Source organism: Melanotaenia boesemani, chromosome 1 (assembly GCF_017639745.1).
Source record: "Melanotaenia boesemani isolate fMelBoe1 chromosome 1, fMelBoe1.pri, whole genome shotgun sequence".
In the NCBI taxonomy this organism is placed as follows: Eukaryota; Metazoa; Chordata; class Actinopteri; order Atheriniformes; family Melanotaeniidae; genus Melanotaenia; species Melanotaenia boesemani.
The window spans coordinates 41626528-41645841 of record NC_055682.1 but is presented as its reverse complement, the minus strand read 5'-3'; the positions used below and the strand labels follow the sequence as shown (position 1 = coordinate 41645841).

The window sequence follows — 19314 nt, the reverse complement described above, 5'->3', positions numbered from 1 at the left end:
ACGTCTGCAAATATTAGACACCTAGAAATAAACATTTCTCCAGATTTTCAGAACAGACTAAGCTAAATTATGTTCAGCTTTTAAAACCTCACATGGTGGAAATCCTTACCCATGTCACTCATGGAGAGTGTTCCCACCACAAAAATGATGGTTCTACCTAAAGTCTATAATCCGTTTTCCATCCTCGGCCTGATTCAAGTCATTGGATTCCTGGATTTCCAATTTTTATGTGGAAAGACAAACCATCACATAGATTAAAACATCTAACAATGGACTGGGGTTCAGACTTACAAATTTCTATTACTCTGTATTAGTCAATAGGCTGCAATGTATTTCAAAATGATTTAAATCCATTGGGGCAGGGCTGCCTCGCAGCGATGGGTGGGGGCTGCTCCAACCAGATGTGGGACATCTAACATTACCTGGTAATCTCTCAGCTGCTTGGAACTACAAGAAAACTAGAAAGCACCATAACTTTGTGTTTTCATAACCTTGCCTTCACCTCGTCTTACTAAGCTGTGTGTCAAAGCTGCGGAAAAAGTGTGTGTGAATCTTCTTTTTCAAATCGTCTCAGATGAGCCATTCAAACTTTCCCTGGTGAGCGGTTTCAGCTCCCTCACTTTCTTTCAGTTTAACACCTTAAGACGAGGGGAAGATGAAGTTCATGTTTTTGACTGATGGCTTTGACAGCTTGGGGATGAAACTACTCAGGAGTTTTAGACCTGAGTGTCCAGTCTCTAGTAAAGCTTACACAATGCAGAAACATAAATGTAAATTCACGGCTGAACTACAGAAAAAAAAAAAAAATCCCATTTTCATCTAAGTGTGCATGAGAAGCTCAAAGCAGGGAGCTGGAAGTTTAGTGAGGGATCTAAGCATAGCATTTTTATGATACACACTCAAGATTTGCCATATAAGGTTCTCTGTCCTACAGACTGGATTCACACAAGAACATGTCTTCTACGCACACGAACATCCTATATGCAAACTCTATGATTGGAGGATACAGGACTGAGGAATTTTCTTTGTTTAAACCATATATAAGACAGAACTTTACGTCAGGTCTTTGGGTCTTCGTTCTGGTTTTGGGACCTCCAGATTTTACTGCAGAAATCTGTTTTGATGTCTGAACTTTTGTAATAAACTTCTTTTTATTATTCAAGTCAGCGTCCAGAGACGTTTTTGCCTGAGGTTCAACTTTTCCACATCTCCTTATCAAGATACATCATTAGTTCTGCCCAAAGACAGGTTTCTTTTCTTTTTGTGTGTGTGTGTGTGTGTGTGTGTGTGTGTGTGCCTATATACATTTATTATGTTATTGCTTTATAAAGGAACAAACACCAAACAGAAAGACACACATTTAACACTACACTTTAACACTAGAAGTCCCAGGAATTTTGATATCTCCCTAAAGTCCCAGAGAAGGGTCGAAAGACCTTTAGTCCAAACTGACGACTCTGCTGGCAAAAATTAGCATCTCTTCATTTGTAAATGCAGCCATTACCTGAGGAATGCACCCATTGCATCCAGCCCCTCCTTGTTACCTTGAAACGTCTGGTAAATTCTGTGGCAGTGGGGGATGGTGGGCTGAGGGGGATAAATAGTAGCTAGCTTCACCTCCAACAAATAGAAGGAAGCAAAATGCAGAGGCGGCTTACAACTCAGCAGGCATTGGACCTGATCCTCAGCGATACAAACCCTTGTGACTCAGATGGAGAAGAGATACAAATTCAGCTGGATTCGGACTCTGACTCTGAGCAGTCTTCAGGTAAGATTTGAAACTATTATTGAACTTTTTGGTATGACAAATTTCTTTCTTTCTGCTTTGTCCTGTACTGTGAGTTGCAACACTGGAATTTCTCCATTTTGGTACAAATAAAGGATTTTTTTAATCTTATTTCCAAAACATCCTATTTTCGTCCTCTGAAATTGTGAAATTGTTTACCTTGCAGATGATGAGACTGCTCCACTGCCAGAAAAGAGGGCTCGGTTGGGAAGTGAGAGGACAGAGATGGCTAAAGATGGCACAGTGTGGCATGAAGAACAGCTGGGGACATGTCTCAATTTCACCCCAATAGAACCATACGGCACAGATGGAGAGCCAACTGCTAAGGCCAGAAGAAGTATCCGGACTCGTCTTCAAAGCTTCTTCTGTTTTATAACACTTGAAATGCTTCGTAGCATTCAAGAATGGACCATTCAGCATGCACGGCAAAAGGAGCAGGCAGATTGGTTCATGAACCTCCCAGAACTAATGGCATTTATTGCAATTATTATCTTGCGGGGGGTGAAGAAAGTTCCATCACTACGTGACAATTGGTCAGCAGAGCTGGGAAACCCACGAATCATTGCTACTATGGCCCGAAACCGCTTCCAAAACATCATGCAACACCTACGCTTTGATAACATGTTCACACGCAGTGAGCGAGTGGAGACAAATAAGTTTGCTGCAATTTCTAATCTGTGGGAATCTTTTGTCAATAACTGCATCAGATCTTATAACCCTGGTCGACACATCACTATTGATCAACAGCTTTTCCCGACAAAGACTCGCTGCAGTTTTCTGCAGTACATTGCAACAAAACCGGACAAATTTGGCATTAAGTTTTGGCTGGCTTGTGACTTGAAATCAAAGTACATTTGCAATATCCTGCCATATCTTGGCAAGGACCCCAGTCGTCCCAGTGGAGAGAGACTCTCTGAGAGTGTAGTGATGAGGCTGATGGAGCCGTTCATGGATAAGGGCAGAACTGTAACAACAGACAATTTTTTTACATCGCTGTCCCTTGCGCAACGACTGCTTAGCCGGAAAACCACCATCCTTGGCACAGTCAACAAGATTCACCGGGAAATTCCTCAGTCAACTAGACAGAAGGACCACACTAAATTCACCACTCGAGTGTTTTCCACCACTGGTGCAACACTCACAGTATATGCGCCGAAACGGAAAAAGACTGTCTATCTTCTCAGCAGCATGCACAATGTGGTTGAGACTGAGAATACCACCAAAAGGAAGCCAAACACTGTCACACAATACAACACCACAAAGTGTGGTGTGGATGTGATGGACCAGATGGTGCGGGAGTACAGCGTGCGTGCAGGAACACGGAGATGGCCAGTCGCCGTGTTCTACAACATGATCGACATGGCGGCACTGAACGCTCATGTTCTTCATAAGGAATGCACCAGAGTGCAGGAGAGAAGAGTGGACTTCCTGGTTGAGCTCGCGAAAGAGTTGGCCAACTCTCATGTGAGTCAGAAGAAGGCACATAAGGAGCAACTGCTTCAGCAGCAACCTCCCACACCTAGCCCTGGGAAAAGGGCAAAATGTCAGGTCAACCATCGATGCAAGAACAATTGCGCAACTGTAAGATGTGTTGACTGCTACAAATACACATGTGGCAAATGCAGGATGGAGATACCATGGAAGTGCCAAGCATGTTTGGACTTAGCACAGACGGACTGCTGAAAGAGCAGAAAAGCCATTCACACAAGGGCATGCCACTGTAGCCTTGTGTAAATATTTGTGAAATTGTTTCATTACTTGCATTATTTTAACTGTTTTGTTGTTTTTTTTATGACAAAAATAAAAAGCATTGGAAAAAATTCACAGTTGTTCTTTTATATCTTTGTCATGTTGACATTTATGCCCTCTTGACTTAGACACTAATGCTTCTGGACATTTTACTCACAGACCCTGCCTGTACCACCACAATCAAAAAATGTTCATTTTAAATATTCAAAATTGTTCATTGCTTGGGCTTTTTGGACATAAGGTACATGAACATTGGGTTAGAAAGTTTGAAAAATTGGTCAAAAATTTTGAAAAATTTGTATTTTTTCATTTGTATGAAAAGAGGAGAGCTGGACCTTTTAAAGTGATTTTTAAAAAAAATATGAATTCATCATTTTGTCATATCATTCTAAATTGTTTGCTTTTTTATTGAAGGCCCACAATGATTATCTTTTTTTTTTCTTCTAAAAGCACACAAATGTGTCGAGGAGGTATATATCATATATCATATCAAATATATTTTTAATTATTTGAAATATACCAGAATGCAGGAAAACCTTTCTGAATCTGTTTGAGGTCTACTCCAATCTCATACTCAGGGGACCAAGCAGTGTCTCAAGCCAAGCTTTGGGCAAAAGTTGACAGTCAGGTTTCAAGAGTCTACAGTGTCTCCCCTAAGTATGCGCCCTCCTGGGGTGTGCCAGTAATTGACTCGTCTACAAACAAAAGAAGCTGTTCACAGCTTAAGACAGGATTTTAGCTAAAATCCTACTGGTCAATCGACCCATCTCTGGGTTGTAAAGGTAGAAAGGTCAATTGACCCCTCTCTGGGACTTCTAGTGTTAATTAATTAAGTGATAGATGAGATAAAAAAAGAGGCTTCCCTGAGACTGAAGTTATTTTCTATTTGTTTTCAGGTTATTATATCGTATATTACTGGTTAGTTATAGTAAAATTATAACAGTAGTAATAGGCAGTCCTCCCTCTCCATCTCCAGCCAGTTAGACGACGGGCACGTGTCCATCCAGAGGGATACGGAGCGAAGGCTGGCCACCCAGTAGTATGCAGTGAAGTCAGGCAAAGCCTGACAGAGAACCTCCAGGCTCAAAGGGGAAGAACACGTTCCATGTTTTTCTCTTTCAACTGCAGTTCTGATTTGAAACACTAGGTGTCAATGTTACTTATTTTGCCTTTAAAACCAAGATTAAGAAGTGCGAGGAGGACTACAGAAAAAAGAAAGTCAGCTTCAGCAGAACAGTGTGAGGGATGAGTGGTCAGGAATGAAAAGATCACCGGCAACTTGTTGAGCCTTTTTCTGACTAATGGGTTTTATGTTCTAGAGTGAAACAGAGAAAGTCAAGATGATAAAACAAAGATTAAGATGTCCCAGAAGGACTACAAAAAAACGTTAGAAATAGATCACCAGCTTCACGTGAAAGGGGGATCAGACCGATGGAGGTATGGACAGAGCTAATGACTGAACCCCCACACCCACCCACCCTGTACCTCAGTCATGGACCTTAACGCAGCCTCATCTCCCTCCACATCAGAACATCCTGAGACCTCCTCTGTCTCCACCTTTAGCATGATTGTCTCCTACAGTCAGGTGAAGAAACAACTTGAGAAACTGAACCAGAACAAGGCTGCAGGTCCAGATGGTGCCAGCCCCAGGGTTCTGAAAAACTGCTCAGAACAACAATGTTCCTGTGTGGTGGAAAACGTCCTGTCTTGTTCCAGTACCTAAACAATCCCAACCATCTCAACCAGATGACTACAGACCAGTAGACCTAACAGACTGCTAATAAACAAGTCTACACCTTTCAGGACCCATTACATTTTGCTTGTTGTAATGTTCTTGATACTTTGAACCAACCTAAAAAAATGTGTAATTTATTAAAGTTAAATTTCTTGGTTTGTCTCAAACTATATTTCTGATCAAACTGTAAAATTTGATTTAGCATCAGTCAAAAAGATTTGTTTTCTCTGAATCATACATTTACATTAGAATAATAATTTTTTAAATTTTGCTAGAACGTCCATAAAATCTTTTTTCATTTTAGTCCAAGTTGATTTTTTTCTCTTTGGTATACTTTATTTTTTCATGTCATAAAAACCTAATAGTTTACATTTGTTCTTTGTATTTAGTTAATTGAAACACTGTAATTTTATTACATGCAATTCAATTTAAATTTTTAATTTGGTGTTATAAAATACAAATTCTAATTATACACAATTAAAGATTGTTTTTTGTTTTTATGTCCCAAAACAAAATGTTACTTAATAAAGCGTCAAAAATATCAAATTTTTTCTTCAGCGTAAAATGTATCACAAACAGGACTCAATACTGGATGAAAGCAGATTTTCTTAATGTAAAACCAAAACATTGCCACAGTCTATGCCTGCTAAAAATAATGTTAGTCTTAAGACCTGTTTTTATTTCGGTGTGTTTTTAAACAAAGGCTCCCTTTTCCTTTATATACAATAAAATACATTAAAAAATTTTGGAAATTATGGCAGTGAAGTCATATAGTGCCATTTAAACAACAGTTCCTGAAGAAAATATATATATATAAAGACACACACACAGACACACCAGAGAAAATAAAGCAAATCATTGTCCTTTCTAACCTCCCACCCTCACCCAGTCCCTCTTGTTGCTAATAACATGCTGGATTGCTGCGAAGGGTCCTCTCCACTTCTGATGGCATACACCACCTGTACATGTCTGAAGCTCTGATTCAGCTTCATTCTTCTGAACAGTCTGTTTAAGGATAATCATAAAATTCTAGTCATAAAATTGTGAAACTGGTTTGAGGTATTAAACTGTATTCATCCCTCGATTCTCAAAACATTGGTCCTTGGTGATGGGGAAATGCACTGACTTGGGAATAGTAGTTTAAAAACACAAAAATTCATAATATTCATTCTAGGTTTTTCAAACTGGATTATTTATGGTTTGATTATTGTGGCCTTGTATATGTTAAAAATTAGCAAAGAAATTCATTTATATGCATTATAATTTTTGCTCAGTGTCAAATAGTCCAGTTTTGCAACTTTCTGCACAAAAATGTGCACATAAAAATCAAGTTATAATTACACTAAATTAATTCTAAATTAATTATTTTCTTATTGTCATTTAATGTTTTAAACCCTCATCAGTTCTTGTCACACACACAAACTTCTAATGTTTGTGTGTGTGCTGTAACAAAGAGCTGCACCTACTGTCCATGTAACAACCCAGGCATTCATTATAACACCAAAAGGCTAACAGAAAACAGAACATGAACAATATCTAGGAATTAACGATAATAATATAACATGACATAACATCAGGGGAAGCAGGAGCTGCAAACTGTGAAGTAATGTTCCTTGCAAAGAGGTTTTCTGCAGTTTTTGCAGGTGCATTGTACAATTCTTCTGCCAGAGCAGAGTGCACACTTCCTCTCCGGGTGACTTGTCTTCATTGTGCCAACCATGGTTATTTGGTTTTTCAGCAGACCAAATGAAGAGAAAAACTTGTCACTTGTGACAGTCACTTAATTTCAGGCCTTCCGTCATCTCCAGTACAACCCTGCGCCCTTGGTTTTTTTCTGCCAGTGTACCAGCTGATCGGCGGTATACAGACTCACCCTCCAGGCATAAGACATTTTCATGTTGCAAGCTACCCACATTTTCAGGCCATACCTGCACATCTTCACTGGCATGCACTGCCTAAAACCAGCTGTTTATCCACGCAGATGTCCTCATCATGTTTTGAAGATCATCTGGAGCCAGTGTTACACCAAAATCTGTGACCTATCAGATACTGTGACTGCAGGGGTGATAGCGAGTTTTTTTCTGTATGACCGTCTTTTTTTTTTTTTTTTTTTTTTTTTTAACTTGTCCTGTCCAGCATCATAGCAGCAAAATGATAATCTGGTTGTTGTATCGTGCTGAACAAATTTGCTCTGCCAAGGGGAGGCCTATGGGTAAGACTGCTCTTGATAATCTGATTCATTTATTAATTTATTTACTTTGAATCACGGAATCTATGTAATCTTGCTGGACCTGACCGGAGGAAAAAGATGGAAAATAGCAAAAAGAGCAAAAGGGAAAGAAGAAAGGAGACAAAAAGATCACAGACAGAAGGAAACGACCCTTCAATCCACACCATCACCAGACAACAAACTGTTACACCTGTACATGAACACACCAGAACATTTCCTACAACTTTTACAAAAGCAGAAACACACACACAGAAAAAACAGGGCTGCCAGTCATTAAGAGTTTTTAAATAATAACCAAATCAAAAAGACATAACAGCGACCAGATACTAACTCACGGAAAAATACAAAAAAAAATAAATTATCACTTAGTATTAAAACCCACTGGACAACTCAGTGACTGTGTCAGCATGCAGAGCATGAGGAAGAGGAGTGATCAGTGATGAAGAGTGGTGAGTGAGATCATGCAAATGCGACCTCGCCTCCACGGAGGCCAGAGGCAGACCAGGGCCTGGGCCGGGTCCTTAGCAGCAGACCCGGAGCACCAACCCAAGCCACCCCACCACGAAGACGACTCCAGCCCCACCCGAAGGGTGGCAGAGGAGAGCCCCAGCAAGAGCCCCCCACGGTACCGGGGCACAGGCCTCAGTGGGCCAAGATCAGCAGCCGCCGGCCCCGCCAGGGACCGGCCACCCAGGGCAGCCCAAGCGAAGGGCCCAGGGCCCCAGGAGCCCAGAGGCAGCCGCCCCACCCCCCAAAGGCAGAGGGCCTTTGGGGGGTGGCCCCCAGACAGGCCCCCCCAGACAGCCACCCGGCGTAGGCCAGCACACACCCTGATGTTCCAGCCGCACACCCCGGGAACCAGGGTGCTATCGGCCCCCTCCCACCACTCCCCACCTACTTCAATCTGCACCCTATATAACCCCACACTCACACCCTCCCCCGTGCCGCACCCACAATCACTCACCACCACACAGTCACGCCACACACAACCCACCCACCATGCCCCGTGGGGGACACCCCAGGCGGACCAGCAGACAGCGAGCCCCAAGCACCCCCCCTTGACCCAACCCCCACAGAGCCAGCAGCCCACCAGCGCAGCCACCCCGGGACACGGCCCCTGGGCAACCACCTCCACCTTGGATGCCACAGGGTGCATCCAAGGAGACCACTGAATGGTCTCCTCCGTTCCACCCCGCATGGCTCCACGCCTCCCAACTCCCTACGTGTGTGTGTGTCTGTATGACCGTCTTAAAAGACAAGAGAAGAAGAGCATTTACGTAAATTACGGAAGGATGAAGTAGCCGACTCTGACTTAGTTAATTTGACTATCATCTAACTGAACTGTCTTTCAGGAGTAATACTCAACAGAAAGAGGCGCTTGCCATAGAATCCAATAGGAAGCTGTAACTGTAAGGTATCTAGAACATGGATTTATTTATGTTTGAAGCTGAGCAGTATTTGATAGACTGGCACATTTTTTGCAGATGTGCTGTCTCAAGATAAGTTTAACTAGCCATTGAAAAAAAAGCTAATGACTTTACAAATTTTTCCATATCAGTGGGAATTTGACACTAGCAGTTTAACAGATATGTGTGACCTTACTGTATGTGCATTACAAAAAGACCCAGACTTTTATAAAAGTGTTTTCAGGCACTCTCCCATCTCCCCACTGCACCCATCTAACATTTTATATGAGCCTCACATAACCGGTGTGACCCAAGTCACAGATTTTGGTGTAACACCGGTCAGTCCAGTAATCCCACATCTTCCGGAAGGTCCCAGCTTGACTTCTCTCCGGCGCAACAGTATGGAAAACCTGTCGTCAAAACGAATGACACTGGAGAGAATGGTAAACTTTTTGACCGAAGTGGTAGTTTGGAAGATCTGTCACAAGCTGCCTCACCGCGGGAGCGGTAAACACCGGCCAACAGCAGCAGACCAAAATAGGCCCCATGTTGATGTCATCAATGTCCTCCTTCCATGCAGGTTTGTATACTTTACTATCAACCTGGTCAGCTCCTCAGTGAAAAATAAATTGAAGCAGTCCACCAGCTCATAGGGATATTCCCGTGCCTGAAGGATGCCACTGGCGTGCTATGAAATACAGCAGCGGCTGCTTTGACTACGGATACACGAGAGGAGGCTGGTTTGGCCACAGTCGGAATTTGTGGGTGACCACTGGATTTTGCCACTTTTAGACCTCCAAGACATAACAAACATAACAATGTTTGCTTTTCTTCTTTACCATCATCTGTGGAGTTGCTGGAGCTGGTGGATCAGCCCCTGGGAGGTAGACCTCAATTTGACAGAGTCAGTGTTGCTCTCAGTGGTCATGTCATGTCAAAAAGTTAAGGTTATTGCAATGCATTTTTAGAAACTAGTAGTGTGAGACATGTAATTAGTATGCTAAAATAAAACGTATTATCTAGTTACAGGCTTACAGCTGCTGTCATGCCTGTTGTTCCAACACAGCAATGTCACGTATTCATTACTCAAGTGAATATTATGGCATAACAGTGTATTTAGAAATCAACAAAGTATGACTTTGAATAACAGCTTCTAAGGGGTCTGGTTAGCTCAAAAGATTGAGACTGGTCATCAACCCTGCAGGACCAATCTTACCCATTTGCCACTTTTTTCAAAGTTACATCAAATCTCTGTGTGTAATCTATTCCAAATTTGTGTATTCAGTTACTTATGCTTTAAACATTCATGCAAAAGATTTGAACAGCTATTCATTTTCTGACTTACCCAGTTCTGAAATATGGCTAAATGTGGCCTTTTCAGAAAACCAAAGGAAACCTGATATCACAAAAGACAATTTCATATTCAATTTTTTCAAGTGGTGTTTTTGACAATTACGTCATTCAGACTATTTACTAGGTCACCGCTGTTCAACTCATCCCCACAAGGGCCGCAGTCCTGCAGGCTTTTGATGTTTCCCTGCTCCAACACACCTGACTCCACAGTGAATAGCCCTGAACTAGGGCTTGAATAGCCTGGGTAAATTGTACTTCATTAGTTTGCATGTTTACTCTGGCAGACTGCATCACATGCAAAACTCTAACTCAGTGGGTCCCAAACTTTTTGAGCCACGAGCCCCAACATAACATACGTCTGCTGCTCCAACTGAAGTCACTAACAAGCTTGTGCAAAACTTGACATGTAATCGATGAGCTATTTCATTTGAATCAGGTGTGTTGCTGAAGAGCGCTATCTGAATCCTGCATGATGGCCCTTGAGGATTGGATCTGGTGATCCCTGATATATGTTACCAAATTAAAAATTCCTTCACTCACTGCATCAACAAAGATCACAAATAAATAATCTGGGATATAAAGAAATCTGTTAAACATAAAAACTGATGATGCCTTCTGGTAAATCCATCGCCTTGAAGGGTAGCACTGGCGCAGAGAATAAACTTTCTGACTCAGGCAACTTTACACTGGAGGGTATGTAGACATTTAGCATATCTGCTATATTTCTGCTATATGCTACAGCAGGCGTAAGCACTTCTACCATATTACATTTAGACATTTTATTTGTTTTTAATACAGTACTTTTACTCCAAAGGCTTCACGCTTCATTGCGGTAATGTGAATGCAACAAAAACAAAAGTGATTTAGAATTGCAAGTAGAATTTTAGCTTCTATGCCTTGTGCAGGTTTGTGACCTGCATCTGTGCCAAACATCAGTACAACTTGGCCCTATGTAAGGCAGAACATGCCTTGTCTGTGTTTAACTCTATTAAAAAAATCAAAAATAAATATTTTGCTCTAATCATTAGCATGAACTTTGCACTTTTAATGGTAGCAGCAATGGAAACATTGGGTGTGTCCCAATCAGCGCACTTCTATACTTCAAACACTACATCTAAGTGCTTAGTGCGCTGACAGAAATTTCAGTAAAAACTGCACTGAAAGTACCCGGATGCTGCCCTAAACTCGGCTAAAAATCTAGTGCGAAACGATGGACACTACACGCACTAAACGACATGCACTTGCTGACGTAGCGGAAGGGGAGGGACTTTCAACCAGTTTTTCAGATCTATATACCGATGCATGATCATAATTCTAATATAAACTGCAGCATGCTTCTTATCTCTTCTATCTCTGATGACAGTTATGGATCTGATCATTTGTTGGAGGCTGCATTAGAGTTAGCAACATAAATGTTAGCAGTTTTACAGCTGATTTCGCGGATGTAGATGGGCTATAAGAGTTAAAAATGATTAATGCTATAGGTTCTGAATGTTTATTCATGATTGTTGATCCTCCAGATTAAGCACTGCGGGTTCTCTGGCGTAAACCAAATGGTCCTTGATCTGAAAACTGATTAGGAAACACTGCTGGTTAGAAAACTGGCCTGTTTCCATGGTACCGCTGACTAAGGCTGGGTTTACACCAGAAGACTTTTAAAAGATTTGCACAAAACTCTGAAAGACTACCAGCTCACATCTAAAGACCAATGTTTAGAGTCTTAAGTCTCAGCCTAGTCTCAGACTGAGATTTGACAAAGACTGTGAATCTATAGGGTCACAAATTACAAGACTGCAACTAGATTCTTTTAGCATTTTTTGTGACATGTTGGACAGTTGATATGGAACAGGGCTGATCTGCACACAGTAAAGCAAGCAAGGGAGGAGTTTCCCTCCAGGAGGGAATTACACATCATCATTATTAAGTGTGGCTTTACATCTCCACCAGGTGTTACACCGACTCATCAGAATCTGGAGGATGAATGAGTTTTTATTCTCTTATTTGTTAGATCATTATACGGTAACACATAAATGATCCACAGCAGAAATTTACTTCTAGAAACCACCCGCTCCTCTTTCTGGACGCTCCACCGACGACGTTTCATCACCGCTTCTTGTTCGTCTTTTTTTTTTTTTTTTTTCCCCCCCATTCTTTTTTGCCGGTGGTCTGAATGTCGGGATTCCTGTTTCTGCCTTTGTCAGAGCTCATCTATTGGTTGTTGATCGTGCGACTTGCGATAATATCTAACATGTTAGAAATTGTCGCAGATCCAAGACTGGAGAAAGATTGACGTTAAACAGATTACCAGCTCACACCTAACGACCGAGATGACGGGAGCGCTGTGACTCCAGCAAAACTCCTAAGATTTCCTAAAGACTTCTGTTTTTAGTCTGCGACCGTGAAAATCGTTTGGTGTGAGCCCAGCATAAGCCGTACATCACTTTAGATAAGCGTCTGCAAAGTACCCATAAAGTATATAATAATGTTTGCTTTTATATAAACTGCCATTGTGTGTTCATCGTAGGTCACTGTGGCATCAAACTACCGAGCTAGCAGTGGCACTGAGCCATTTACCACCTGTGGGCTAGCACTCAGCTGTGGAGAAGAGGAGGTGGCAAGAGAGAAATGTTTTAATAAAAAGTTTAAATAAAATGTTTTCTGCATCCCTGTTTTAGCGTCTTCATTACTGCATTTCTTATTTTAAATGATGGTTTCTAGTATAATCGGTTTCCTGTTGCAGACGTGAAGGTATCAGTGTAAACACCAATAAAACACATGTATAATGTGAAGTACTTTAATTCAGTTAAGATATCTTTGCTTATTTAAAAGCTAACAGGTATCAGGGGAGACATGCAAAGACACATGAACGTGTGTGCTGATGGTTTCTATTGTTATCTACTGAGATAGATTAATACAGTGGAGGCCACGGTTCTTTGTTTCACTAACGAGGCCTTTTAAAAGGCATTTATTAGCATAAAAGTATGATGACATGCAAACACTTATATTAACGTGATGGTAGATTTTGGAAGAACTTGGACAGATTGCCCTAAAAAACGTAAATTAAAGGAGTGGCGCTGCTATTAGGCAGCATGTAGGAGGGTCATGTACATTAAAATAAATAAGCATAAGTTCTAATTCATGTGCAGCCCAAGGAGGGTCCTGCATTGGATGCGACAAAGTTTACAGGTGGGGTTAAGTAAGGAGTAAACAAAGTAAAATCAAGAGTTGAAAATTCATTCTGTAAATTAAGAATCACCGTCAAAAGCTGGTACGTCACTACCGGTAAGTGCAAAACGTTAGTGCTCAGTTTGGATCAGGACTTATCCACGATAGTGTCACTACAGAAGGTAGAGCTTAGTGCGCACTACACACTACCTTCCAGTGCACTCTTGTAAGTGCACGGTTTGAGACACACTCATTGTCAATGGCAAGTTAGCATTAACAGAGCACAGCGCCACAGTTATCTTAATTTTGTTTTAGCACAATTTAAACTTTGCAAAGTAAACTCATGTATAAGTAATATCAAAGGTATTTTGTTTCAGCGTCATTTGCAAGCTTACAAATCAGCTCATTTTGAAGATAACCTTGTTAAGTGACCCAGAGCCATGTGCTGGCAAGAGCTAAGTCTGTAAAATAGCTTTTCGGTCCATTAACATCCATAAATGCCAACATAACACTCCCTGTGGTATAAAATGACCAAATATGACATCCTTATCTTGTGTAAAATCACATTTCAGTGCAGCCGTCAAACTTCTGGGTACTTGGGTAATGGCAGGGGCTGAAATTATGAAGGTAAAAATGTGCCAAAATGAACAAACTTGTAGATTTGATGAGAAAACTTGTAGAATACAATGTGAGAAGTTGTGCATCAAAAATCTGAACTTGTATGTCAAAATGTTCTGCTGTAAAGAAAACTCACACACACGTGAACTGAATTTGAAGTTATAGAGAAAAAATAGTCCATCTGACAAATTATCTTCCATAGTTTACTTGTAATTAAATTTTTTTTCAAGTGTTCATTGAAAAAACTAGCCCTGCATGGTACCCAAACTGATTTAATAGACCACGTTGGAAATGGCCCTCAGTTCCGTTAAGGCGGGAGGGAGGTTACAACATTCAGCCGGTCGAGTCCACTTTTACATGAACCTTTTAAATTATGTTTACCCGTTCCCAGAGGTGGTGCTACACGGCTTTTCTATTTTTTATGTCAGTGCGTCTGCTAAAGTGGTCGTGGCAAGTGAGCTTGTTAGATGAACACACGTGAACATTAATGCATCCATAAGTAGATCTTTTTTTAAACAGTTTTTGAAAATATGAACAGTGAAACAACTGCAGCCTGCTATGATTACTTTATACTGGTGAAAAAGACCACAACAGGCACTCCAAAACAATAAGAATAATCATATGTAATGATATCTTTTGTGCAAATTCAAGTGTTACAGCAATACAATATTTACATGGTATACTAGTCAAATTATGACTAAACGCAAATGGTACAGAATGTAGATTTTATACACGGGTACCATGCAGGGCTAGTTTTTGGTCATTTATAAGTTAGAACTGTTCAGATTTGTTCAGCTAGCCAGCAGTCACCTTTCATACACACCAAAGAGCGTATTCACTTGATCTTAATGTAATTCTTTATACATTTTGTTAGAGCATATGTTCATTTACTCCTAAAACACACAATGGGGTAGTCAAAACGATGGTTAATGAAGTAACTTACCGCAGGTTGGTGCGCCATAGCGATAGCTGCCAAGAGGTCCGACAAGAGAAACTCTGGAGACGTTGGTCTCACGACCATTCACCCTGATTGGCTAAGCCCCGAACCCCACCCCCTCCTCTGCTCTCACATCTTCAGACACACAAATATCTCGCAAGGAATGAGCCAAAAGTAAGGCCACAGTTTTATCACGCTGTGACTCGTGAGAGCACATGTGTGACTTGCAGCAGCAGATTCAGGAAGTTGTAATCACTAAGTTGAGGTTGTAAAGCAAAATGAACACTTGAAAAAAAATTTAATTACAAGTAAACTATGGAAGATAATTTGTCAGATGGACTATTTTTTCTCTGTAACTTCAAATTCAGTTCACGTGTGTGTGAGTTTTCTTTACAGCAGAACACTTTGACATACAAAGTTCAGATTTTTGATGCACAACTTCTCACATTGTATTCTACAAGTTTTCACATCAAATCTACAAGTTTGTTCATTTTGGCACATTTTTACCTTCATAGAAATCAGCAGCACTGAGAAATCTGCGTAACGTCACATGGTCACGTGATACAAACTTCTTTGCCTTGAAGTCAATATTTACTTTAATACTAATTGTTTCTATTTACTTTTTCCATGGAAAGTCGTTTTTAATCTTAGGTAAAGTTGAACAGTTTCAAACCAGAAATTCCAAGTTTCCATAACAACAGTGTAAAAAATTTATTTAACTAAATGTCACAGACATTTCACTTTTTTCAGTGCACAGTTTGTGACACTGAAAGGTTGTGTGTCTGAGATGGTGGTCAGCAGACCTGGAGCACCACAAGGAACTGAACTCTCACCATTTCTCTTCACACTGTACACCTCAGACTTTGAGATGTACTCTGATTACTCTGTAGTTGTGGGTGTGTCTGTGATGGAGAAGAAGCGGAGTACAGAGAACTGATCAGTCAGTTTGTGAAAAACTAAACTAAACAAAAGAGAAAACCCAGAGACTTAAAGAGACTGAACAAAAAGGCAGATTCAATGCTGAGGAACCCTGAAGATGATTGTCCAGAACAGAATGCTGCACAACTGCTGAACATAGTGGAAGATCCCTCACATCCTCTACACAGCGAAGAAACAACAGACTGTGAGATTAATAGTCTAATCTGTTCAGTGAGAGACTTCTTCAACTCCAATGCAAGAAAAAAAGATCCCAAGCCATCATTCTCTGGAACAAAGCACTAAATTCTTTATCTTCTAATTAATTTTTATTGGTGTTTGTTTGTTTTTTAAACTACTACTTAAAATTTCCCTCTGGGATTTATAAAGTATTATTTATTTCATTTTCATTTAATTTGGTGGTTCAGTTTCAGTTACTGTTCTTTGGAAGCAGCAGTAACAATAGGCTTAGCAAAGTGAAGTAGTTGAAACATAACATCCACCATATCATTAACATCGTAGGTTATCATGAAAAAATATTGACTTGAGTAATGGGGGGCTTGTGGCCCAGGAGAAGGAAGAAAGGATGGATAGAAGTGGTACCTTGTTGTGGACCAGGTTGAGGGCCAGTTGAATGGACAGTTTTGCAGCAGGAGAGTTGTAGGGGACGATGTAGTCATCATCTGGGTAAACAGGAATGGACCGTCTGTTCTCGGACCAGAATTCTGCCACAGACTGAAGACATATCTGACAGATCAACTTCTGCACTTACAAAATAATCAACACATCTTATCAGGAGAAGTATCTTTGTTTCACGGTCATACTGGTCCCAGTCATGTTTAAGCCCCCAGTCATGCAGCAGGTGGCGTGTTTGGGTACCTTATCTACGCTGTGGACGGCAGCCAGTGAGTTCTGATGAGTGTTGTGGTGGTTGCGAATGGTGACACACTTGTGCTGATGGTTGTTGGTGTTGTTGCTGCAGTACCGGGTCATGGTGTTCGGTGTTTGCTGGACGGTCACATGACTGAAATTTCTCTCCAGACAGTGTTCACACCTCTGTTGGCTCTGAGACGAAGAGTCCCCTCCACATATTTCTTTCAAATAATCATCATAAAATAATCATTCAAAAAAGTCATGAGGAAACGAAATTAAAAATAATTTAGTTATTCCAGAGGGAAATTGTTATTGTAATGACAAAAAGCAACAAAGCATAAAAGTAAAGAGCTGTATATTTTTTAAGTCCCACAAAAGACCCAAGGAGAAATAGCAGTAACAGGATGCTTTAAATTTCATTTCAGGCATGAGTCCAGATTTTTGTATCAACTGGAGACAACTAAGGGGCCTTGACTGATATCTGACTGATATCTGACCGATATCTGACCGATATCCGACCGATATCTGACTGATATCTGACTGATATCTGACCTATATCCGACCGATATCTGACTGATATCTGACTGATATCTGACCGATATCCGATCGATATCTGACTGATATCTGACTGATATCTGACCGATATCCGACCGATATCTGACTGATATCTGACCGTTATCTGACCGATATCCGACCGATATCTGACCGATATCCGACTGATATCTGACTGATATCTGACCAATATCTGACTGATATCTGACTGATAGTGAATTGCAGTTTTTGAGGCGTAAATCAATAAAAGCTGCGGAACTCCTTTTAAATCAGCTGATTTTAGAGATGATCAAGCAAGTCAGTCTTTTTAAGTGCATAAAAAGGTTGACTTGTTTGATGTGAATATCAAAACTGAGCCTCAAAACTCATTTCAAATATTCTCATTTCTCTCTGTTTTTTAAAGGATCAGTTAAGATTGCTATTTCCCTCTGGGATAAGTAAAGTATTTTTCATTTAAACATTTAAATTAATTTTTATTTCAAATATTACTTTCATATATTACTCCTGATTGCTGAGAGAGACTGACTTCTTACTTATCATCATTTAATAACGGGAAATATGAGCCATTCAGGATATAATATCAGATAAATTGACTAATTAAAAGATAAATCAGGTTTCTGGATTTGTGAGTTTTATCAGCATGTACAGCTGAGCGTCATCAACATAGAGACTGTAGTGATATAAGTTCAGGCGTGACCTGTATAATATAGGAGGCAGGTGGCAGTCACTTTCACTGCTACACTGGCCTCTCCTCAGTTTCGGTCATGTGCCTTGGAGTTATTCTGGACCTGGTTTATATGTGAGACAAAGAATAGGTCCGTTCTCACATATAAACCAGGTTTCTAGAACCACCTTATTCTACCTACATAATATTCTCAAAATGAGGAACATCTTGTCTCAGACAGAAAAATCTGTGCTGTGGGCCAAAATCCACAGACTGATTAAAAGAGCTGTGTTGATTCTGATGATTTAATCAAACCCTTTTTACTTTTGAGGCTGCTGTTGTTGGACTGCACCTTTTTCTCAATGCAGACTGAAAGAAGACTCATTGGTAAATAGAAACTTCTTCACTTCAATCACATAAATGAACATCAACAGATTACTTGGGTATGGGTCTATAATTTTTCAGCCCCACAGGGTCTGTTCCTTTACAAACAATGAGAGAACAAAATCTTGTTTCCACTAACAGAAATTATTTCTGTCATTTCATTTCAAATTTTACCATCAATGCTCCACTGGCTCTTATCCATCCTCAGTTTGCTCTTCTTCACTGCCTCAGAAATGGCATCATTCAGCTGCTGTTCAGAAACCTGAGAACCACACAGGTGAGGATTTACTACCAGAAAAATCACATCAGGATGTTGAGAAGGCATAAAAACTGTTTTTATTTCAGAGAACAAGAAAATCAAACAATCCTGAGATGTTCAAAGATTATCAAATGTTAACTCAAAATAGGCCGATACTAATATTTTTGTTTTCAAGTCTTTTTAGTTTACCTAAACTAAATCTATCTGAGGTGATGTCACCTAATTTCATCAATGATTTTTATATCTGAATTAAACTTTGTAAATATAGATAGTTTCTATCAGCAGGAACATCAGATTATAACAGGAGGCAGATTGATAGTTTTGGTCCTTATGTTATTCCTGCTCAAACATCTATTATACCTGTTCCCACATCTGTTATACCTGCTCCCACATCTGTTATACCTGCTCAGAATGAGTTGAACTATCACCCTGAAAACCAGGTACTAACCATTACCATGGAGTGTGTATGAAGAGAGTTCTGACTTACCACCGTTTGTTATGGCTTTTATGCTTTTGCTGCCATGTTGAAAGTGTTCATGTTTGTTAAAAGAAATATGTCCTAACACTCAATATCTCAATTAGTATTTTTGGTAGGAATGTGGCAGTGGCACGAGCAGTGTGTGTGTGTGTGTGTGTGTGTGTGTATGCGTGTGTGTGTGGCTGGCTACATCTTGGGGATCCCAGATGA

At 40.4% G+C, this 19314-nt stretch overlaps 1 protein-coding gene and 1 long non-coding RNA gene across 2 annotated transcripts in view; both read right to left on the bottom strand.

The window, feature by feature from the left end:
* il16 (interleukin 16) overlaps nt 1–19314 on the bottom strand; it is a 211826-nt gene that overhangs the window by 18064 nt on the left and 174448 nt on the right. The window contains exons 15-17 of the mRNA XM_041985129.1: nt 18542–18629; nt 16774–16988; nt 16498–16629 (exon numbers count right to left, since the gene is read on the bottom strand). Coding sequence (XP_041841063.1) covers nt 16498–16629; nt 16774–16988; nt 18542–18629 — 435 coding nt within the window. The remainder of the gene's footprint in view (nt 1–16497; nt 16630–16773; nt 16989–18541; nt 18630–19314) is intronic.
* On the bottom strand, nt 542–14809 carry LOC121641524. Its single transcript, XR_006010709.1, has 4 exons — nt 14526–14809; nt 13630–13634; nt 6690–6695; nt 542–552 (listed from the first exon to the last, which is right to left on the bottom strand). It is a non-coding gene; the product is annotated as an uncharacterized LOC121641524 (long non-coding RNA).